Source organism: Mustela nigripes, chromosome 3, assembly GCF_022355385.1.
Source record: "Mustela nigripes isolate SB6536 chromosome 3, MUSNIG.SB6536, whole genome shotgun sequence".
In the NCBI taxonomy this organism is placed as follows: Eukaryota; Metazoa; Chordata; class Mammalia; order Carnivora; family Mustelidae; genus Mustela; species Mustela nigripes.
Genome location: NC_081559.1, coordinates 65,933,113 through 65,957,821, shown reverse-complemented (window position 1 = coordinate 65,957,821; position 24,709 = coordinate 65,933,113). Strand labels below are relative to the sequence as shown.

The 24,709-nt window shown below is 41.2% G+C and overlaps 1 protein-coding gene across 1 annotated transcript in view; it reads right to left on the bottom strand.

The window, feature by feature from the left end:
* The window catches only part of MYO3B (myosin IIIB), a 376,680-nt gene that overhangs the window by 129,116 nt on the left and 222,855 nt on the right, over positions 1-24,709 (bottom strand). Inside the window, exons 25-28 of the mRNA XM_059395489.1 lie at positions 23,430-23,635; positions 7,741-7,852; positions 6,642-6,804; positions 5,011-5,091 (exon numbers count right to left, since the gene is read on the bottom strand). Coding sequence (XP_059251472.1) covers positions 5,011-5,091; positions 6,642-6,804; positions 7,741-7,852; positions 23,430-23,635 — 562 coding nt within the window. The remainder of the gene's footprint in view (positions 1-5,010; positions 5,092-6,641; positions 6,805-7,740; positions 7,853-23,429; positions 23,636-24,709) is intronic.

The window sequence follows — 24,709 nt, the reverse complement described above, 5'->3', positions numbered from 1 at the left end:
TTTTGACTCTTTGTATTATACTAGAATTTTCTAGAACTCCCTCCCAGTATGTGTTGACATTACACAGAGTACCTGATTTATACAAACAGCATCTCTCTGAGGAAAAGCATGCTTCATCGCCCTCTGTATTGGAGATGGGAAATCTGATGCCCCAAATTAAATCCCATCCTCACCATGGTCACTTCAGCATACAGTAGATACTAAAAAAATATTGAATGAAGAGAGACATTTCCAAATTTAAAATATAGCTGTCCTGCAAACCTAGAGATACTTCTGGAAATCTAGTTCCAGGAAATGACTGCAACCACCCATTCAGTGCCAACTCACTAACAGTGCTAAAGGAACCAACCTTTTGAAGTTAGAAAAGACCCGAATGAGGCTTTACCTAAAACAGATTTAAAAGTTCAGGCAGTTTAAAAAAACAAAACAAAAAAAGATTTATTTATTTGAGTGAGAGAGAGAGACAAAGATAGCGACAGAGAGCATGAGCGAGAAAACCTAGCATGACTGGGGAGGACTGGGGAGACAGGCTTCCTGCTCAGCAGGGAGCCAAATGCGGGGCTCAATCCATGGGCCCTGGGATCATAACCTAGCTGAAGGCAGATGCTTAACTGACTGAGCCACCCAGGTGCCCCAAGCTCAGGCAGTTTTAAACACAAAAATCTGGTTTTGTTGTGAAGTAGGGTCAAGTTTCTAAAAGAAGTTTAAATAGCCTCTGATAGGTTCCCATCTGAAATTGTATCCGAGTGTGCTGGAACCTCTCTGGGCATGATGCTTGCTTTCCCCTCTGGAACCAGCATTTAAAGTAACTCTCATTGCCCAGTGTCACATGACGTGCCCGGCAGTTCCAGCTGAATCTGGTTTAAATGCCTGTTCACAGGCTCAAGGAAGCCTAAGTCTTAGCACAGTCATGGCTGAGGCTCCAGAAAGCACTCTCCTCAAAAGGCATTGGAAAGAGAAATGGCCATCGCTTATCTGGGTTCTTAGAAAGGCCAAGGGGGGGGGGGGGGTAAGTGGGACGTTGATGGAGGACAGAGAGGGGAAACATTTTCCACTGCACTGAAGCAATTAGATGACAATGTGCTGTAAACCAATGGGCTCTTCCTGCACCCAGGCATCTGGAGAGAATGGGAAAGGGGGACTGGAAGAGGCTACTCCTTCCTGGAGACACTCTGAAATTCTGGTCCCAGCCCCTAAGGCTCCACTGTCACCTACTTGAGGCATTTTCCCTCTGAGATGGGGAAGCCTACCACTTTGCTCTCATTTAAAGAACAGATCTTGAATTAGGGGAGCAGTTTTCAAGACAGTGCTTTCAAAAACTTAAAGAATGAGATACTGTAGACCTTTTAAAAATTCCCTGCAGGTTATGTGTTTTGATAGTATTTATTAAGGAATAGATGCACTTTTATTTGAATAAATCTAGTTATATCCAGTTTGTGATAGCAAAGAGTTCATTAAAAGGGAATGACATATAACTTACTTTTTACTTAGAATATCCCATCTATCTGAAAACTAGTATGTGTCATCTTATCTTTCTAATTAAAAAGATATGAAATTTAAAATTCTTTGGTGTTTAAAAGAGTATGTTTTCCTTTGGCAAGAGCCTATTTTTAGCATTAACAAATAATAAAAACATACAAAACATGTCATTTCTCACCCAAATGACATTCAAAGCTGTTCCCCTGGCAAAGAAAAAAAAAGTTTTTTGCCGATAAACTAGGCTTTTGCTTGGGATCCCTAGCTTTCTCTCCCGGAGATTCCTCACATCTCAGAGGCCCTTTATTGCTGGTACAATGTTATACACATAGGAAATGGATGCGTAGTTACCTAGGGTATTTTTTTTCATTTGTTTTCTCTTCCAGCATTTGATCACTGGCTGGTGAACTGTTTGGGCCCACAGAGATCTCTAGACCACCAGCTCATGTATTTGAAAGGCATCTGTTTATTTTGAAAATGCAAATGTGGCCTACCTCAAAGACTGACAGGCAAGAAATGACCCACTGAGCAAGGGGAGAGGTTTCCAATCTGGAGCCCTGTCCCTCCCTCTATCAAACCGAGATCACTCGCTGTCAAAACAACTTAAACAAGCTCCAGGAATCTGAGTGAAGGGCCCACAATTAAAATGAACAGGCCTGTGTGTGTGTGTGTGTGTGTGTGTGTGTATGTGTGTGTGTGTAACTCCTTCCCTCTCTATTTCAGGAATTAACCAGGCAGATCATTTCTCACCTAGTTTAAAGTAATGATGAGATCAGTTACTAAAGGACTCTGCACCTTTGAAATGGTGGATCTCCATGGAGGGCTGCCTGGAGGAGGGCCCTATAACAGGGACACTGGCCTCTTAACAGCCACAGCCCAGTCCTGGGGACAGATTCCCGGAGAAAGCCCAGGAAGGTTAATACCCTGACTTTGATCTCTGTCAAGGCAAACCAGCAAGAATTAATTTACATTTCAGATGAAAAAGGTTGACAGCATGAAAAGGCATCTTGTTTCTGGTATGTGAACGTGCTGTAATAGATCGGGAATTCTGAAAGGAAGTTCTGAGGAAGCTAAAGGGATAAGCTGTGCGGCTGCTTTTATTGGGAAGGAGATGAAAGGAAAACAAATTTCCATATGCACTGCTCTGTAGCAACATGTAGGCCAAATGCTTCCTAAATTTCAAGGGCCGCTCTTTTAAAAATATATAACATATCTTAGCAACACCACTAAAGAAAAAGAAAGGCAATGGGCCAGAACTTGAAATACAAAGAAATGCATTCCATAGAATCTAAATTTCAAGTGAAATGATTTGTTGGAAAAAATAAATAAATAAATGAAAGAGTAAGTTTTGAAAACAATCAGAAACAGTCCTACTAGGATAACCTCCTTAAGCCACTTCCTGTAGGGTTCCCAAGTAAGGGAACTGCTAGGTCTGGGGCTTGTTCTACTCAGAAACATCCTAGTAGTGGGAAGAAGAGCTTGTAATGAGAAGATTATGCTCTGGGAAGAAAACCCCCCAACACCCCCACCCAAACAGAGAAGTTGGAATGAACTGCTTTGCTTTTTAGATCAACAGAACCATGCTTTCCAATATAAAGATAAGGAAAACATTCTCACGCGAAAGTAAACTGCCCATAAAATTGCAAATGCTGTTACCCTATCCAGGCATCTTTTCTGCTAGCACAATACCAGCACCTCAACTCACATCTGTGGTGTTGGGCTGAAGAGCAAAGAGACTGTCTGCTTTTGCTCTGGCTGCCACACTACTTCCAAGAGGGAGGGGTGGCATTAGTCCCACCCTCAATGTCCTCCTCTCCGCCCAAGTCCCTGTGGACTCGGTTAATGGAAGTTCCCTATGCCACTTGATAAGTGGGAACACAAGCTGCTGGACTAAAAAGAAAAGGGAGGGAGAAGGTACTTGCAAAGCTTAAAAAAAAAAAAAAGAAGCTCCTTGAAGACATGTGTTCTCTCCAGTTTCACAAAGCAAGATTATCTTTCCATGGTACCTACCGCAAAGGTGCTCTACCAAAAAGATGCCATCACGGCTGATGACGAAGGAAACCTGTCTCTGTTTTCATGCAGCTCTCACTTGGCAACAACAGAGTGCAAACAAGGAATCCTTTAAAGATCATTTCCAGAGAGGGAAAAGGTGATTTATAATCCTATATACTGGACTCAGTGGATCAACAATATATAACCCAAAGTTTATGTTTTAAAACATATGTTGGGCTTTGGGCCAAAATGCAAGATCAGAAATCAGTCCAGGAGACTGTGGGGAGAGGGGTGTGTGCATGCGTGTGCGTGCGCCGTGAGGTGTGATGTGTGGAGGTGGGCAAGGAAGGATCAAATGCACCTTGAATACTCTTTCTTAAGCTGCAACCAGAAGTGGATCCTTCTTCCATTGAACTCTTTGAAGTTGTAGAGCTTAGAATTCCTAGGAGATGGTGTTAAAACGTACACATTTGCATCTCAATGACATCCCTTCCTTCCAAATATTTTGGTCCTGAATGAAGATGTCAGGTCTCTACAGTGGCCAGAAGAGAGTTTTGAGAAGTGTTCCTGGAGCCAGGTTCTGGGCAGGGACTGCCTCAAAAAGGCTGCAGCTGTTTTATTTGAGAGTTTGCTTCAAAGCAGCAGTTTCTGGAACCCTACCCGTCTTCAGGCTTGCAGAGTCAATGGACTGGCAAATGCTCTTTCACTCTGTTTCTGCACTCTGGACTCTCTGAGCTCCAGGCATGCTCTGGGGACCACTTCTTCCCAGGGCCTCACTTGGGCATATCCAGCTTCCAATGATGACAGGAACCCAGGCTGGCAGGCACCATAGATACTGCCATTTACAGAAGAGCAGAGTCACCGAGGAACCAGGAACAGGTCGGGTGAGGCAGGACCAGACCTTGAAGCACTCAGGCAGCCAGGCCCAAGCTGAGCCCAGCTCAACTCCATGGGGCCCAGAGGACCACCTTAGCCACATACAGGTTGGTGTGTGGGGAATCCCATTTGCATGGAAAGTCCCAGAGCAATTCTTATCTCTCTGATGCTGAACGATGAGTGCTGCGCATAATCGGAGAATTCCAACCTTCTAGACTTAACCAGACTTGGGCCTGCGCTCTCCATTTCACAGCTATAACGGAGGTGTGACAAAAAGGAAAGGGCTTTTTTCCGTTGGCAGGATACGAAGTTGACTTTATCTGACTTGCCTGTGTTCAGATGCTGAGTCTGCTACTGACCAGCTGTGTGACTGTGGACAAGCTACTATGCTTCTCTGTGCCGCAGTTGCCCTCTCTATAAACTCAGGGATATTAGAGCACTTACTGAGAGGCTCCTTACACAAGGATGGCAAGCAGCAAATGCACACTGTCAGCCTTATCAACATCACACCCGGGGTGTATTAGAACAAGCCCCAGAACCCCCACTAGAACTCACAACTCCAATTCCAGGGCTCCTGAATTATTCACCTCTCAGCTTTCTAAAATTGTATGAACTCAATCACAGAATATTTTCAAGTGGATGCTATGAAAATGATGTTTTAATTACCTGCTTGAATAGGAACCACAGACTCACTCCTTCTGTTGCTTATTTTCTTAAATTTCTTCCGAGCATCATATCCTCTCCAGGCTAAAAATATAAAACCATGTGCTAGGAATGACATTAATTTAAGAATGTGCCAGTGAATTGATATAAGCTGTTTTCCCTCCAATCTATTACCCCTCTTGTACTCCCTCTTGCTTTCTCACTGAACAAAATCAGCAGCGAAACGTGAGCAATGATGGAGAAAAGGGGCCTCTCTGTACTCTTGGCTGGACCTCCAAGATGCTTCTGAGAAGGAGTTATTTTTGTTCTGGCAGTGAGTTTCCAGAACACTCTGGATGCAACTTACGAATCACTGGGGACCTCTATCCCAGGTGAGGCAGTTCCCTGTCATTCTAATCCCTGGAGAAAGCTCTGTGTTCAGGACTTGGGAGAAGGGTGGTTTGTTGGGATGGTAGGAAAGAATGGAATATCCTGACCAGTTCGATTGTTCTTGTTTGGAAGGAAGGTATGAACATGAAATTTGAAGGAGTGAAAAATGAAGAACAGAGTCAGAGCCTGGGGTGGCTCAGTAGGTAAACTATGTGCCTTTGGCTTAGGTCATGATCCCAGTATCCTGGGATTAAGCCCCACATTGGACTCCCTGCTTAGCAGACAGTCTGCTTCTCCCTCTCCCTCCCACTCCTCCTGCTTGTGCTGTTAGATAAATAAATAAATAAGCAAGTAAATAAGAAGGGGGTCAAAGGGAATAATTAGTAGCACAACACCTGCATTTGGGAAGTTGAACCATGGCCCAAGAACTGTGCTTCGGGAGAAGAAACTATGCAACAGTAAGGCATAAGGCAAGGAAAATGGATGAGGAGGAGAGAAGAAATCTCTGGGGGTGTGCTGAGTCCTATACACAGAGGACTGGGGCCTTAAGCTGTCCACCAGGGGCATGACCACCTTATCTTTCTGACCCTCCCATTAGCATCACAGCTTTCCAATTGCTGAGTGCGATCATGAAGTCCAGAGTGGACAACGGGAGACTGGGTTATGAGAGTATGAAGGAAATTGTCCACTATGTTCAAGATTTGACGCTTTCCTAACCATTCATCAATAGCACAGAAGCTCAGATGCTGTTTGTAACACAAATGACACACACATGAACAGAGAAACACTGAATGGGCTGCGCATATGAGAGAGCCTGGTAATTTATTCCTTTGGTTTATAAGCTCTGTCTGTACTAGAAAGCCATTGGGAAAGGGCATTATAATAATTTTGATGCTGAGAACTTGGTGATGGGCCTGAAATGTATATTACATCAGTCATCTGGGAGAAGGGGCACAGGTCTGTGTGCTTTGGGTTTTCCCTCTGCTCACTTCACGCTACTTCTACCGAGCCACTGACCACAGTGTGTTGTGATGGCTTGTTTGCTCATGTGGAGGTCAGAGGGACTGAGGTTTTCTTGCTCATGGCTATATTCCCAGCATCTACCATAGGGCCTGTGATAGGCACTCGATAAATATTTGCTAGAGCAAGGAAGAAAGGAAGGAAGAAGGGAAGGAAGGGTAGAAAAAAGAGAAGAAGCCACTGAGAAAAGCAACATGTGAGTGGCCATAGTAGTTGATGAAATGCCAAGATTCAGGACTATTTACCTGACTGGATGGCAATGGCCCCCTTCTCTCTCTTCTCTCTGATTCTTTTGTATCTCCTGGCTCCAAGCCACCCCTTGGCATACGCCTGCAGCACAACCACTCTGCCTATGACTTCTCGCAGCAGCAAATTTAACTGCTCGACATGATAGTATTTGAGAAAAACCTGAAATGAGATATTAGTTTTAGCATTATATATGGGCTCCCAAACAGAAATTTAGTCTACTGCAGAGTATTCTTAGTAAAAATCTTAAAACCATTATCTACATAAAGTTTACAGCGATTTCTTTTGTGCTAACATTACTGACTTCTTGGGAGCAAACACAATACCCCTTCTAAGGTTCAGCCAATTATTGATTATTGATATAAATAGATGATGAGGTTAATGGGATTGAGGAGATCCCAAATACTCTCCAAGTCTGCTTATATCTGCCAGGAGTTCTGTTTTCTCAGTTTGATTTCTACTATCTCCACAGCCTTTGATGGAGGCACTAACCAATAGAACTGATCCGTGGCCAACAATGGACGTTCAGAAGGAGAATGACCTAAATGACCCACAGTGATGTAATTCCTGCTGAGGAACAACCGTGTTGCTATCCACACACAGGTTAAGATTGGCTTTGTACGGCAATTCAGAACAGATCGTAAAAATCTGGGACACGGATGGGATGTTCCCCAAATGAAAAGCTACACACGATGAGACAACTAACCAGGGTGCACAGTAAAAAACACAACATGAGTCTAATGAAAAATGGACAAAACTGTAAAAGATACTCATTATTGTCATTAGTGAGATTTGTGTATTTCCATGAGTTGCTGGAATAAGCAACATTTAAAAAGGACATTTTTAAAAGAATCCAAGTTCTCATTCTAGAAATGCTAAGTGGTTCTCTCAAACTACATGCAGAACAGGAAACAAACCCTCCTCCTCTTGTCCAGAGGTCCGAGGACTCCTGACCCAAGACCAGCAAAGATCAGCGTCAGGTTGGGGTGTTGTCTGCTAAGCCACACAATTTACAAAGCCATTCATATCACTGACAAGAGACAAAGGTACACTGTAGAGCATCACAGGTGACAATTTGAATAAAAAAGAAAGAACTACCTTTGTTTTTCCCAGCACCCAGTGATCTAATCTGGATTTTTCCAAGATAGCAACACAGCTCTCTTTGCTAGCAAGAGGCATTTCATGTGCTTTGAATGCCAAGTAATAATACCTACGAAATAAAAGAGTAAAATAAAACATTTTTAGTTATCATTTGATTCTGTATAGTAGATATTCTCTGGACCCACTGTCATGCCTTGTTTTTTTAATAGCAAATATTTCTTGAGCACCAATATTAGCATACTAGGTAGTGAAAGGTATACAATTTATGCTTATTAACTTGGCTCTTACTTTTATATTTTCTGTTATGGGTATTTCCCTTTTAATATTGCTTTATAATTCATGTTCAATGAATATTTGGTATCTCATGCAAAATCAAAGTATCAAAATCCTTTAAGAAAACTTAAATTTAGACAGCCCTTCTAGTGAAAGTTATCATTTTATGTGTTAGCATTGTTATAAAATAATTTGTAATCCCATTGTATAAATTTTGACTCTGCTCTGAAAAGTCCCCTCTAGAGGAATCTATAGATAGCAAAAGTGATCATAGTCTAATACCACTGAATCAGTATGCTGAGCTACATGTCGATTTCAAGGTATAGAGTAGGTATGGGTTTTTTGTCTTGTTTTGTATTTTTTTTTAAGATTTTATTTCTTTATTTGAGAAGAGAAAGAGAACACAAGTAGGGAGGAGATCCCCCCTCTACCCCACTGTGAGCAGGGAGCCCAATGGGGGACTCCATCCCAAAACCCTGGGATCATGACCCAAGCTGAAGGCAGATGCTTAACTGACTGAGCCACCCAGGTGCCTGGTATATTTTTTCATAAAGATTTTATTTATTCCAGAGGTGGGGGGAGAGTGGGGGACAGAGGATGGGGAGTAGAGGGAGAGGGACAAGCAGACTCCACACTGAGCATGGAGCCCAATGTGGAGCTCAATCTCAGGACCCTGAGATCTTGACTAGAGCTGAAACCAAGAGTCAAATGCTTAACTGACTGAGCCACCCAGGCACCCCAGGAGTAGGTATGTTTTTTGATACAATCACCAAAACCACATCTGTTTTCCTAAATTACTCATTTTAATGAATTTCCATACTTTCTGTATAGATTGAAAGACCACCGCAAAAAGGGTCCCCCCCCTTTTTTTTTTAATTCTTTATTCTCCCTGTTAAAATACACACACACACACACACACGCACACACACACACACAGTGGAATAGATTACCCTTATAGAACAAACACCTTACCTTAGTTTTCCTTTAAAAAACTTTCAAGGATCTATTCTCTGCTCTTTGCTGCCATCTATAATTAAATTCAACCCCTTGGAAGTTTAAAAATAAACCTAATTTCCGTGTCAAAGGCTTTTCCTGCCATTCCTCAGACAAGGCTGATCTGTTATTTTAGAATTATTGTACTTTTAAATGTAGAGCTGCTTTTACTTTTCAAAAAAATCACCTAAATACAAAATATGACTCCTCTTCTTGCCAAATATTCCCTATCTTTCAGTTTCTGGAAAACTGAACATACTTGATTAGCACTTCAGTCATTTCACTTTATCTTTGTGCCATAAGACTGTTTTATAGGTTAGGATATAATGCTGAGTTTGCCAGAAATGTTTGCATTCGGAGATCCTGGGAATGTTTTCAAGGCTTGGAGTCTGTTTCCATTGGTCAGGGAGAAGGGATAGTGCTCTCACAGATCCCCTGAATGGCAGCCAGGACCATGCTAGAACATTTGACCAAGCCCAGGAACCTGTTCACAGAAGATGCCTACTGGAGGTAGGGGGTGGAGGGACAACTGCAAGTCCGGCTTAGGCCTATCTGGGCTGTTCATGGCATTGGCACAGATTCTTCAGCCTCAGTTTCTCCAGGACTGTTGTTTCAGTCAGGCCTTCTCTGACCTGACTCCTGCTGAAGTAAAAAGACTGTGTTCTGGAGCACACCGGGATGGTGGGAATGGATGGCAAATCTCTATGTGTGAATGTTTTGGGAAAGCTGAAGTACAGATAGCTTAAAGTATAAAAGTCAGAGGTAAAACCAGGAATTCCTATATTCTTTCTGTTAGGCACATTTATAACATGAGCTCCCCTAGCTTTAATTAGCCCAGGCTCGATACTATTGACAATGAAGTATTTAAAGAGAATCTAATGAATGACCCGTCCTGTGCAAGATACAAGAGGAACGCAAGATATGTTCCAGCTCTCCAATCACGGATTTCTACTTGTTTATCAGGCATCTCTAGATGGCTCCCAGCAATTTTTAATTTCTAAGTAGGCAAGAATGAATTCTGAACTAACATAAATATTAGAGCTTAACTTTGATTTCTGATCCCTCAACCCAAATCTCTTAATTTATTATGATGATAATATTCACATTTGGCTTAGTTCAGAAAGAGATGGGTAACAATATTGCAAAGAAATGAAGGTTTCAAAAAGTACTGAAGAAACATGTAAGTGAAATGTCTGTAGTAATCATGTCAGATAAGTCTAATGGATTCCCTCCATGGAGTAGTTCTGAATTCTGGCAGGTACCATGGTTAAAGAAGCACTTTGGTTGAGCTCCTATGTGCATCAATATAAGGGCAAAACTGACAGGAACCAAGAAAAAAAGATCTCTCAGCAAGAGGGGTCTTTTTGGTAAGATCTATTCCACATCTATTTCCTGAAGCAGTTTGATGAATTAAACTAAAAGCAGTTCGTTGAGGGTGTCTGGGCAGCTCAGTCATTAAGCATCTGCCTTCAGCTCAGGTCATGATCCCAGGGACCTGAAATCAAGCCCAGCATCGGGTTCTCTGCTCAGCGGGAAGCCTCCTTCTCCCTCTCCCACCACTCTCCCTGCTTGTGTTCCCTCTTTCTGTGTCTCTGTCAGATAATAAATAAAATCTTAAAAAAAAAAAAAAAAAGATTGATACAAGAGAACCTCCTCAACCTAATGTTAACAAGTCTATGAAAAACTAAAAGAGTTAATGGTGAATGACTGAACACTTATTCCCCAATGATTAGGAAAAAAGGCAAGGATGTCCATACTTGCAACTTCTGCATTGTACCACATTGTGCTAGCACTGCAAGGGGACCACAGAAAGAAAGAAAAGGTGTCTGTATTAAAAATGAATAGAATTGTCTTAAATCAAAGATGACACAATTGTCTATGTAGAAAATTCAATGGTATCTACAAAACAAAACAAAACAAAACAAAAAACAACCCATATGGGAACTAATAAGTTCTAGTAAGTGAGTTTAGCAAAGTTGTAGGATAAAAATCAATATACAGAAATTACTGTATTTCTATATATAAAAACAACAAATTGGAAACTTAAATTTTAAAAATAATTATCATTTATAATTTCTCTCAGTGTATATACACACACACACACATACACACACACACACACACCCTATTGATTGTATTTCTCTGGAGAACCCTGACTAATGCAGTACTGGTTCCCCCACTGAGTGGAGATAGAGCCAACCTTGGTAATACATTTCCTATAATGGTATAGGCTGTTCTTTAGTAACCTCCTTCCTCTCTAACATTTCTTCTCGCTTTGTCACTGTACTTTTCAAGTTTCCCATAGATGCTGGGGTTTCTTCCCTGCACACTGGGAATCTAGGACACCCCTGCTCCATCAAGCTGTTCTTCCTCATGTTCACAAACAGATGTGCCCTGCCCTCTGTCAAAGCTCCTCATGCCTAGGCATTCCCACAGGGCCATCTGTGGAAGGGACTGGCTTGCTCCTCAAAAAAACATTCAGATCCTGAAAGGAACTTAAAGAGTCACCAACAAAATTCTTGTTTTGTAAAAAATTGGCTCAAGATCACAAATTAGTAAGTGGAGGCCTGAGGTTTGCCCATGTCTTTTAACTCCACATTCAGGCTTCTTTACATTCATCTAACCTGCGTCCACTCTTATCTCTTACTATATCCTTGGTCGTGTCTTTGACTTTCTAACAAGGACCTTTGATACTCGAGCACTTTTCAGCTCATTAGAACTTGTGTCTATAGCAATCTGGAATATTGGGCTTCTGACTTTGGTGAAGTGTTGATTTCCTACATCTGAACACCAGCTGTCAAGTGCTCCTTGACACGTGTGGGGATCCAAACAATATTCTATTTTAACTAGTGTGTCAGTAAGGCATTGGTACTTAGGTGGAAAACTGCATACACCATCTTTAGCACACCCTTCTGGGTAATCAGATTCTAGCCCTGTTCATCTTCTTTGAGCTAATTTGCAACTCTGTAAATTGTAGGTAATTGATAGCTATGTACACCCTATCTAGTCCAGTGATGATTTTTACTTCCCTCTTTGGAAAATCCAGTTTCATCTCCATTTCCAATTCACCTCAACATTCTCTTAAATTAAATTTAATTAACTGCTTATGCAGTTTTAAATTTTCCTTTGAACCAATGATAATATCTGCTTGATTCCCTTATATCATATAAATAAAATATATTCTTTAAACACATCCATCTTTACGTCCATATGTGACTCATGATGCTACCCTTCTGGAAATTATCTTTTAACAAGAGGAAGAAAGAAGTACAAAAATCTAGACTGTAGACATTTGACCCAAAGGAGCACAAACCCAGGGGCAGGTTGAGGCAGGAAGTCATCACACTTAGGTAGACCCACTGCTACCAAGCAATCTTAAAAGATCCAGAGGTTCAGAAACATGGCCACTTTTCTACTTAATAACCTCTAAAGTGGAAACACTGGTTAGTATAATGTTCATGTCGGAGCTTACTAAAAAAGCCAAGCTGCTTCCAAAGTGATCAGACATAAATACCTCACCAGAAGAGCCTCAAAGTCTTGTTGCTCTCTATACCATGCCAATCCAAGGAATTATCTGTCTTACTGGTTATTGCCAAAGTAAGTATCAAATGATAAATTTAAGTGTGGTTTTAATGTGCATTTCCTTAATTATTAGTGAGGTTGAATTTTCCTTTTGTTTTCATAGAAGTCCTCCGACAATAGACAATACATACAATGAATTTCCTTTCTCTATGTTCTCCTAATGACTACCCATACTCCTAGAAGAGAAGAGGAGAGAGAGAGAAGAGCAAGAACTGAGAGTTACCTATGTTAGATAAAAATTATACAAAAAATTCTGCAGGTAGGGCTCAGCAGTCTGTGTTTTAAGAAGGCCTCAGGAGATTCTCATGTATGGGAAGGCTGAAGAACCACTGACTTATTAGACAAACAGAACCCCGAGGTACAGAGTGACTTGCCTAAAATGACACAATCCATCTGAGGAAAGAAACTGGCTCCCAAGTCTCTTCATGATCTTTTCTTTGTCAGGACCAAATGACTTTCTGGAGCACATCACTTTCCCCTGAAAGGTCAATTAGTTGCAAAATCTACCCTAAAGAAATTCTCACACGTGTTCAATATGTAAGATTGTTTGAGCATTGATGGCAAAAAACTGGACACAATGTCAATTTCCTCTAACAGAAGAATGGCTACATGAATATTACCAACTTTAAAGACAGAGTTAAAAAGGAATGCATTGGAGCTATAGAACAACATAGTTTTATCTCTAATACGTATTGCTAAATAGAAAAGGAAGTTACCAAATGGTATAAAATACGTGATTTGAGTTAAACTAAACATGTAGCGTATTTTTTTGCCTTGCTTGATCTCTTTCTTCCCCCTATGTGTGTGTATGCATGTATGTGTGTATTCTGAAAGGCTAACACTACCAAAAGAGTAACAGTTAACTACATAGGGAAGCGCCATCATGCAAGTAGGATCCTGGGAAATACAATTTGTGATGCACAAAGAAAGATGTTAGTCTTACATGTAATATTTAAAAATTTTACAGGAAAAGGTAGTCACACGTTATTTTTGCAATTAAAAGTTAGTTTCAAACATTAAGTAGATTTTTAAAATTTTAAAATACAATATGCCTCTATCCTGGTCAAAGAATCATCTTTCTATTAATTTGGTTACTATCACTTGCATCTAAGTGGATACATCCCCAATCAGGCAGCAAAAGTATCAACCCTTTTCCTATTTAAAAATAATCCTTGAGGGACCCTCAATCAACATTAGTGACCACCCAGACTGTCTACTCAGATATCCAAAATACAGGACAATTATCTGAACAATTCAACCCATATAAATAATTTTCTCTTAGGTCGATAATGGAGGAAACTGAGCTATTCTGGCTTGGATAATTTGATAATTACCCCCAATTGCCCATTTCCCTTTAGTGTGTATGAAAATCCAGATTTAGTTTTTAAGTTCTTTCTTATATTTACCATAAGCCCCTTTATTTTAATTTTTTCCCTTCATGTTTGGCCTTCAGTAAAGACAGAACAGCTGGCCACCATCTGCTACAAAAAGAAAAAAAAAAGCCATTATATTCTTAGGAAGACTCTTAAATTTAGGCCTTGGGATAAGAAGCCACGTTGATCTGTGCTCTTAGATTGTGGAAGCCCTGAGACTGTAAATTCCTTCTAATTCGGTATTACTGCAGCACTTAGCACACACAATAGGTGCTTAATAAATGTTTCTGATGCTGTTGCTGCCTCCACATAAGCTTTAAATGGGAGGCTTTCTAAAGGAAAAAAAATAAAATAAAGTGGGAATTCAAGACTGAGGCTGAGTTTATTCACAAATTTGTAATAGAAAGTTAAACTTTAAACCGATCAGTCTATTTTACATATTTACATTACATATTTACATATTTACATTACTATTTTTTTTAAAGATTTTATTTATTTATTTGACAGAGAGAGATCACAAGTAGGCAGAGAGGCATGCAGAGAGAGAGAGGAGGAAGCAGGCTCCCCGCTGAGCAGAGAGCCCGACGCGGGACTCGATCCCGGTACGTGAGATCATGACCTGAGCCGAAGGCAGCGGCTCAACCCACTGAGCCACCCAGGTGCCCCCATTACTATTTTTGCAATTGAATTCTATAGACTGATTTCACAGTGAATATTTGGGTTATGTTCAATGGTCTCATTTAAATATTTTGAAGATGGGCTTTGGAATCAGGTAGACTCTTATTTCATATCCTGACTATACAACACATTATGTGTGATTTTGAGCCATTTTCCTCATCTGTGAAACTGAAATAATTTCATGTATTTGGGGGGATATTATCAGTATTTTTTTTTATAAGCAAGTTTTATTTATTTTAGAGAGTGAGTGAGTAAGAGAGGGGTGAAGGACAGAGGGAGAGGGAGAATCCCAAGCAGACTCCCTGCCGAGCATGGATTCTGATGCAGGGTGTGATCTCAGGACTCGAAGATCATGACATGAGCCGAAATCAAGGTCGGGCACTTAACTGACTGTGCCATCCAGGTGCCCCTAAGTGAGATGATGTCTGAAAGCACTAACATGAAGCCTACCATCAGTAGGTAGTTCATAAATACCCCTCTCTCCTATCTTCATCCCTTTCTTTGGCAAAGATGTTTTCCCAAATGTATATAAAAGAGTGGCTAGCAATCTTTCCTTTGAGTCATCCCTAAACCATGGTACTCAGGGGTGGGCAGATATTTACTGTCAACTGAACAGAACTTGTTCAAATGAGCACAAGTTCAACCGTGGGTCAGCTGATGGACTGGGCAATGGTTTCCTAGGGCACCGTGTTGGGGAATTCCAGGGCCAGGAATTCTAGGCTGTGAAGGCCATTGCCTTGGTTGAGGAGCCAGGTCTGTAGCTGGGGCTGGAGAGAGATGTCCTGCTCATCTGCCATCTCCGTGTGAGGTTTCCTCACATTCTCCTTTCTCCTCTTCCACCTTCTCTCCTTTCCACTCATTATTTTCCTTATTCTTATTTGTTTTTGCTGCTTCATCATTATCACTACTTAACATGACTCAGTCCCACTCGATTTTTTAAAGAAACCTCCAAGTAGGGACATAGAGTTTTAATTCAGCCACTGATTTTCACAGAGTAAGCCAGGCAGCCAATCCAAAGGTCCAGAGTGGTGGTCTTCTCAACAACATGGATACTAACACTCCATAACATCTTTCTTCTTTGCTTCCTTTGCTATTTCTTCCTGCACTGCTGCCACAGCAGAGCCATTGCCTGCTGTGTTTCTACGTCCTCCTGGGTTGTTTCCTATGAATGGATTATTTCATGAGTCTGCCCACAGTGCAGGCATTAGAAAAATAAGGAAAGACAGCTTGTTATTATCATTACAGCCTCTTCACAGAGCCTCTGGAGAAGAGTCTGACTGATATTACCTCTTGTCTCAATTTCTCAAGTCACCACTACAAATTTCAGGCTGAATTTGCAGAGCTATCAACTACAGAAATGATTTTTCCGCTACTCGAATAGTGAAAGACAGCTGTCAACAATGTGGGCTCCATGAGAAAGACAGGACCTTAAAAGAATGGGTTTTGGGATTTTGAATCATCCACAGCCTTAGGCAAGGTGGGAAGAACCCACAGCCCAGGCAAGGCCAATAAGAGCCCATTCTGTCCCCTAAGAATAGAGAGAGGTGGTCACAGAGACTGATACTGCCAACCTCTTAGAGGTGGGACCTTGGGAAAGCTGCTTCTCCTCTCCGACCTCAGCCTCCTCATCTCTGAAATGGAAAGCTGGACTGGGCTACTTGTTAGAGTCTATCAGTGATATTGTAAAAGGAGCTTTTAAAGTTTTCTTCATTTGATTTTTTTTAAATTTAGTACACTAACCAAGATTATAAAAATGGTAAATGTAAGAATTAAGAGAGAGAAGTCATCCAAGGTCTCACCTGTAGTTGGGGCGGGGTGGCTGACTCATTCTCTCAAACACAGAATAATGGGCAGGAAAGACAGTATACAAGGGCAGCAGCTGTTAGAGACCCCTCCCAGAGAATGCCACCACTCCACTGCTACCCTTAGAAGATAAATGCAGTGACCGTTCACATGACTATGCGACATGCTTACTCGCAATGTTGAAGCTGTCCATTATCTTCCTTACATATTCTCATAATGTGTCCTTCACTACGATGCAAATCAATTTGCAAGGAATTGCAAGGATTCTTTCCACTTTGCTGCAAATCTACTAGTTTATCTGAATGGCACACTAAGATCTATTTGATGTCAGGCTCTCACCTGTGTAGCTACAGGTAAAAACAAAAGAAATCCAGGAATATCCTGTAAGAGACAAGGCATGGTATCACCATCCTAGCTCTTGGAGGATTTGTGCCTTCCTAATCACTGCTTAATACTCAGAGAAAAAAGTAGAAGCTTTGTTAGTTGAAAATTGAAACTTGGGATTTCAGGATTTCAGCCCTTCTTGAGATGTCTGGATTCTTTTGTGCGTTGATTTTTCCTCTCATTTCCTGTCCTATGAGCCAGTGCTAACCTTGGCTCTCTGTAAGGGAATATCAGGGACCCTGTCTTCAGGTGGAGTTTTCACAGTGATAACTGATGATATTCAGTTCATTTTGCAAGAGGTAAAAGAATTTGTTGCAGGCTTAAAATTGCAAACACACCTTTCTATAGCAATGGAATCAAGGGGTTCTTAGTCTCTTACCTATTTTTACTTAGGCACTTCTGAACCTATTGCTAGTTCTTAAGCTACCATGTTGAGCAAGAAGCTAGGGAGCAAAGAATGAAAAATGAGTGGGTCACGGGGAACAGAAAGTATTTATTCAAATTCATTCAGCCTCTTATTTACTTATTCCCTCATTCAATTAATAAACATGGGATTTCTTTTCTGTGATAAGCATAATTAATGTGTCTCTCATTTCTATTCCCACTTCTTCCTGGCTAAAAGAATAGTAGTTTCTATCTTTTGGGTGACAATGTTCCCAGCCCTAGGCCTCTGTCCTACTTTCTAAGCCCTTCTCTGTAGCTAGGAATGATTACGTGACTCTGTTCAGGCCAGTGAGATATGAAATGGCTTCTGGGAAAATGTTTTCTTTCCTAATAAAGGGTGGGACAAATATAGCTGGCTTAGTCATTCCTCTTGCCCCTTTCTTTCTTTGACTATAGACATGATGACTGGAGAGACGGCAGCCCCATTGTGACCATGAGACTATAAGCCAACCCACATAATAAAGATGGTAAAAAGGAATGAATGAAGGTCAGAAGGTATATTCAGGTTCCTGGTGACATCAGTGAACAGCTGAACTAATATGAAAAATAGCTTACCTCTTTTTTTGTTTTTTGTTTTTTGTTTTTTTTGTGGGAAACTAACAAATAAACCTATTTGCTACTGGTTTTAAATTTAAGAAATTAGGTTCCTGGGGGATGTTTGGCAATATCTGGAGACAGTTTTTTATTGTCATGACTTGGGGGTGGTGAAGAGGTGATTGGCATCTTAATAGGTAGGAGCCAGAGATGTTACTGGTGCATTATACATTCTTCTAGGCATAGGCATAGCCTTCCACAACAAAGAATTATCTGGTCCAAAATGTCAGCATGTTGAGAATGAGAAACCCTGGTTCAAGCACTAAAAATGTTTGTTATTCACAATCAGATGCATTCCTGACTGATACATTCCCTCATTTGGGAAACGCAAAACATACACCATGGAGCACACATTATACCAGGCAAGATGCGAGAAGCAAAAAAAAAAAAAAATGAGTGAAGTCCACTCCATGCCCACAGAAGTTTAAAGTCTAGTGGGCTAGACAGACATGTTTGGATAAAAATGAAAGTATATGTTCTAATACAGAGATATCAACATCCAGATGTGGGCCAGAGGATGTAGGACCTGCCAGCTCTGTGGAGCCTGGGCCAGCTTCAGAGGGAAGGGGCCTGGGCTAGAGATTGGGAGGTGGGGAGAAGGCGTAAAGAGGTATAAAGGCCAACACTGTGCATGGCCTGGAGGGTCCATGGTTAGACTGACAGCAGTCTAGGGTGTGAGAGAGAGAACAGTGGGGAAAAATGAGAATGGTTGGCTGGAGCTTACCTACTGAGAAACGCCTGCCTTACCTACTGAGCTGAAGGCTTTGGATGTTATCCTGTAGGCAGTGAGGAGCAGGCACAGAATTTCATTCACAAGAATGACAGGATTACATTTTTAGAAACATAACTAGTGGCAGTGTAAGGAATGGCTAGTAAACAGATTGGAGTTAGGGGGCGCCTGGGTGGCTCAGTGGGTTAAAGCCTCTGCCTTCGGCTCAGGTCATGATCCCAGGGTCCTGGGATAGAGCCCCACATCGGGCTCTCTGCTTAGCGGGGAGCCTGTTTCCTCCTCTCTCACTCTCTGCCTGCCTCTCTGCCTACTTGTGATCTGTCAAATAAATAAATAAAATCTTTAAAAAAAAAAAACAGATTGGAGTTAGAAAGACCTATTTGGAGGCTCTCCCAAATTCAGTTGGGAGACTACCCTTAGTATTCTGAAAGGTACAGCAGGGAGTAGTAAAAAGGAGAGAATAAATGTTTAGGATGTTCTGTGTCATATGCTCTTTTGTAATTCATGCCCTCCATAAAGGTACTTTATTCTTGTCATTTTTTTTCTTTACCGCTTTTATTTATTTATACTATAAGGAAAAGGACACACAAGACTCCTTACTGAGGGCATCTCCAGAGCTAAAGAATTCACTTTCTTGGATTCTAGAGCAATCCTTTGAGACCCAGGTATTCTTGCTGGTGGAAGTTCTGGAGTCCAGAAAAAGTCCAGACTTTTTTTTTTTTCAGTATTTTATTTATTTGACAGAGAGATCACAAGGAGGCAGAGAGGAAGGCAGAGAGAGAGGAGGAAGCAGGCTCCTTGCAGAGCAGAGAGCCCGATGTGGGGCTCAATCCCCGGACCCTGAGATCATGACCTGAGTCGAAGGCAGGGGCTTTAACCCACTGAGCCACCCAGGCGCCCCACAACCAGACATTTTTAAAGTTGACCTTGATTTTCAAGTCTTTCATATTTGGACTTTGACCCTTAACTTTGTACTCCTTCAGGGTTTTTCCAGAGTGGTCCCAGGATGAAACCAGGAGGTAGACATACATGTCACCTACAGGACTTCTTAGCTCCTGGCCGTGAATACAGCCTCCATGTTATCAAGAGAAAATGTCTAATGAGAACCTACCTATATGGCAAGTTCCATACAAGGTGCTAAGAACACAGATGAGGCACATTCTTGCCTTCAGCATCATTGGGTTTAGAATCATTCGATCCACATTTTTTGAGCACCTACTCTGTGCCAGGCATTCTATTCAAGATATGGATACATACGTAAAGGCAGAGTTGTATAAATGACTTTTTATGAGACAGTTCTCACAAGGGCACTTTGATTCTTCACAAATGTTCAGAGGCAACTCTTGTGTCCATAATCCTTGGCATTCATAAGTCTTCTCTGTAGCTGCTAGAAATTCTGCTACTACTTGGAAGGTGGTTATAAAATCAGGTAACTCATTCACAAAAAGGTCATACCCAAACCAACAAAAAAGTCCTAATAATTGTGGTTCCTTTTAAAAAATCACTCATTCTCCAGCTCCTTGGGACATTACATGCTCTCTTTGCCATAAATATTTAGGACTCATTTATAGAATCTATATCTGAACTTCCACTTAAAAGCCTCAAAGTTGGGGCATCTGGGTGGCTCAGTCAGTTAAGCATCTGCCTTCGGCTCAGGACATGATCCCAGCCAGGGTCCTGGGATCTAGTCCCATGTCAGGCTCTCTGAGTCTACTTCTCCCTCTGTGCTCTCTTTCTCTTGCACACGTGGATGTGCCCTCTCTCAAATAATAAAATCCTAAAAAAATAAATAAAAGCCTCCAAGTTGGTAAATTTTTGTCATGTACATGTGTTAATTTTCAAAAAGAGCTAAGATTAATTCAGAATCAAGTCTAATAAAAAAGGTGGTCAAACTGGGTGTTCGCAGAAGTCCAATAAAATAATTGTGTGCTTTTTTCTGAAGGAAAGTCCAAATAAGAAATACTTTGAATAACAGCATGACTTGTTGGAAATAATGTAGGTTTGTTTATGCAGCTGCTGAGAGGATCACCCCCCACCCTCAATGATTATGAAAAACCAGTATCTATTCCATTAAGCCACACATTTAGACCCAAACTCTACTATGTAATTGTATACTTTTTCTGCCACTGCCAGGAAATTCTACAAGTTTACAATACTTTAGTGATTTCATTTTAATTACAAAGGGAAAACACAGGAAGAGAATAATGAGAAATAGTAAACTATTGAAAGGGAAGATCTTAAAGAAAATTTAAGGTGTTGTGTACATTAGGGAGATCTCAAATAGTCCTATGATCACAGTATAAAAAATTTCAAATGTAAGACAAGTAATCTTTCTAAGGTGGAAATTCCCTTTATCATGCGGTACAAAACTGTGATGTCCTGGGTCAGGGGAGTAAAGGTCATTCTGTTTAACACATTGATTTAGCAACTGTTATGAATTGGGACCTGGGACATATTGTTCTCCTGCCTGTGAGCTTGACTGGGGGTGAGTGGTCTTTCTGGAAGACTCAGAAACCAAGTTAGGCCAAGGAATCTACATGTGATCCCTGAAACTCTTCAGAATATGGGTTCTTTGTAATCCTGCCTTCTCATGCAGACAAGGAAATATTTTTTACAGAATGTCAAGTAATGTGCCAAACACTACATCCAAAAGTAGATTAGAACCCTGATCTCATTACTAAGTTGCACTCTTCACTGCAATAGTTTAATAAACAAATGGTAAGACTCTGAACTGAAAGTGCAGTCCTAACTTACAGACATTTGCCAGAACACATCCCAACACATGCTATTCTATGTGTTTGCCCCAGCAAAGACCTTCTGTTGACCATGCTTCTGACCAGTGACCATGAAGCCAATGAACATTCAGTCATTTTCTGTGATGTCCCTGAACAGTACAACTTCAGGAGGCTTCAGCTACCTGCCCATTGCTGCCAGGTGACTTCTTCCATACCTGTATGAGAATAAATAAAAACTTCCAACCCACCTGGTCCCACTGATGAGAAGGTGTTGGGAACAACCTCTCTCCCCCAAGGCTCCATGAATAGAAAACAGAAAGGGCACTTCCAAGTGATTTTGCCAAAAAATTCAAAGACGATGGGGTGAGAAAGTATTTTAGGTTTGGCCAAGTGGCAGATTTGGGTAACTTGGGCAATACTTCCCCATTCTGGAACCCAATAACATAATCCCCTAAACACTGTCTTTCTGGATTCTGTCCCAAATGCCAGAAAGTACAAAAAGGTAAAGAATAACGTAAAAGGCTTTACCTTTTATTTACCTCTACCCAATAAACCTAAATGACTCTGTTCCCTGCCTTTGATTGTTTTGTCTGCTTATTTCCGCTAAGAGTTTACAAAACAGCATTCCCAAACAGGAAGATAAGAGGCGCACCTATTTGTTGAATAAACATCAAGGAAGAAAATTGCTAACTCATCTATTTTGTTGTGAAATTGCTCAAAAGGATCAAAATACCAATTAACTTCCTGGCTCAGAAATCTTTGATACCTTCAGATTTACTGACATTTTGAAATTCTTGTTCATACTTGCCTAATGGCTTTCTGATTACGAACAAAGAAGTGCCAATCTGTTTAGCATTTGACCTGTTTTCTTAAATATTTTTATGTATTCCACACTTAGTGGCTAAAAATACTTGACTAGTCACATTCATGTGCTAAAACAGTCTCTTTTTTTCTCCTTCTACCTCCAAGTTTAAGAGGAAAAAGGAGCTCAAAGACACTTCTTTTTTAAAAAGCCATTTTGTTATTTTTAATTGGAAAACTCTAACTGCAAGGAAATTTCTTTGCCCTTTCTTCTCCATGGAATGTAGTGGTATTTTGAAGCCTCGATGAAACAAGATACCTATTAGAATCCATTCTTCCTGGAGAAAAAGTTGGAAAAATGACCTTGGGCACAAGTTTCACAAAAGAGGTAAAAAGAAACTAGAGATGGCTAATGGGGTGCAAATTTTAAAATGGGTTTTAATTTTCCTCTCTGGTGTCTTCAGACAGCAGTGTATCTCACTGGTGGCTTTTTGTTATTGTTGCCCTCTATTTCCTCACAGAAAGTTTTGTAAAACTCCTACTCGTAATCACATGACACAGAATCCATCCCTATGGCCTTGTATAGACAAGAACAGGTTTTCACTAATAGATAAAGTCAATTTCTGGGTCTAAAAAACTCCAAAACATTTCAATAAACATTGAATGAATGCAATGGACAGAGGAGATTAAATGTGGATGCTGAAGACCGCCCGGGTTCAAATTTCTGCTCTACCACCTACTAGCTTGGAAAAGTCACTTACATTTCTTTCTGTGCCTCAAAATTTCCTCATCTGTAAAATGGGAATAATAACAGATCATAGCTTACAGCATTTTTCTATGGATCAAATGAGATTATACATCTAGGACATTCTAGGTGCTATATAAATGTTAACTATCCTATGACACCATAACATTGTTTTAGCCTAAGAGAGGATCGGCTGCTTGGGTGTATTTCACATTCACTAGAATCTTGACCCACTTAAGAAGGAACCCTTTCAACATGTCAGTTAAATATCTGGAGGCTCTGAAACCTAAGGATATATGTAATATATAAATATCTATGGATGTTTTTATTTTTTAAAAAGTGGTCAGAAGTGTGCTTACCCTGTCTTCCAGAGCACAACAATTTAGATGGAGCACAATAAAAATGCAACATTTCAGCAAGTAAATGGTAGCTGGTAACTAGCTGGTTACATGTTAGGAGGCAAACAAGCAGGAGGAGCAGTCCCAGGGGATAGGGATAGCCACAGGACAGCTATATTTAACAGAATGCATTTCCCAAGATGCTGGCCTGACCTTTTCACAAACTCTGCAAAGAGGATGCGATGGGAATAGCCCTGCCTGCGGATGCTGACTGTCTCCAGGATCCCTGTGGAGTGGAGCTGGGCCAGCACACTCTCTCGGGAGAACTTCAGGGCCTCTCGGTCATCATTGGGTTTAATGCAGCGCACAAAGTGGGGCTGTCCGATCACCATTTTGGAGAGCAGATCCATCAGAGAATACTACCAGGGGGAAAAATACACAGGAAATGAGGTTACCACAAACATAATGGATAATTACGGCACAGGCCCACAGGGCCCTCTAGAGCAGTTTGTGGGCTTGTAAACAACTCACAGGCCTTTATAAGGCAGAAAAAGAAACCAGCTATAGGGGGTGATAATATAGGTTCTGTGAAGTACTTATAGCTGTCTGTGAATTCAAAAGCATTCTTGAAACATCACCTAGGGCCAGGGCACCTGGGTGGCTTAGTTGATTGAGCGTCTGACTCTTGATTTCAGCTCAGGTCATGATTTTGGGGTGGTGGGACTGAGCCCTGTGTCAGGCTCCCTGCTCAGCCAGGCACCCGAGATTCTCTACCTCTGACCCTCCCCCCTGCTCGCATGCTCACACTCACACTCTCTCTCTCTGAAAATGAACAGATGAGGGGCATTTAGGTGGCTCCATCAGTTAAGCATCCAACTGTTGATGTCGACTCAGGCCATGAACTCTGGGTCATAGGACTGAGCCCTGCAGCAGGATCCTCACTCAGCATGGAGTCTGCTTGAGATTCTCTCTCTCTCCCTCTCTCCCTCTGTCCCTCCCCCCAGCTCATGCTTTTTCTCTAACAAATAAATAAATTTTTTAAAAATAAAGAAAACAAATAGATAAATCTTTAAAATATAAATAAATATCACCAAGTGCCAAGCAATATCCCTATGTGGCAGAAGCTTAGCTGTCGAAGAACATGCTTAGGTTACCCTGTAATGCCATCACAGAACCAGCTCATGTGGTATGCTAACACAGTATTCCATAAACTGTATCTGTAATGTAAAAGGTCTAGCTTTTAGGAAAGGGGTCAGTTTCTTCTTCAGCCTAAGAACCACCAGAAAGTCTAAGCAAATCCTACGGATACCACTGGTAATAAAGCAGAAGGGAAACAAGAAAGAGAGAAAAAGGACAAAGAAAACAAGAAAAATTGAAGAAAAGGAGACTATTGTGAAGGTCACCTAACATCCATCAAGCGGCTGGCAGGGGGCTCCCACAGAAGAGGGCGCATGGAGAAGCACTGCTGTGTGGGACTGTCTCAGCTTCTCATA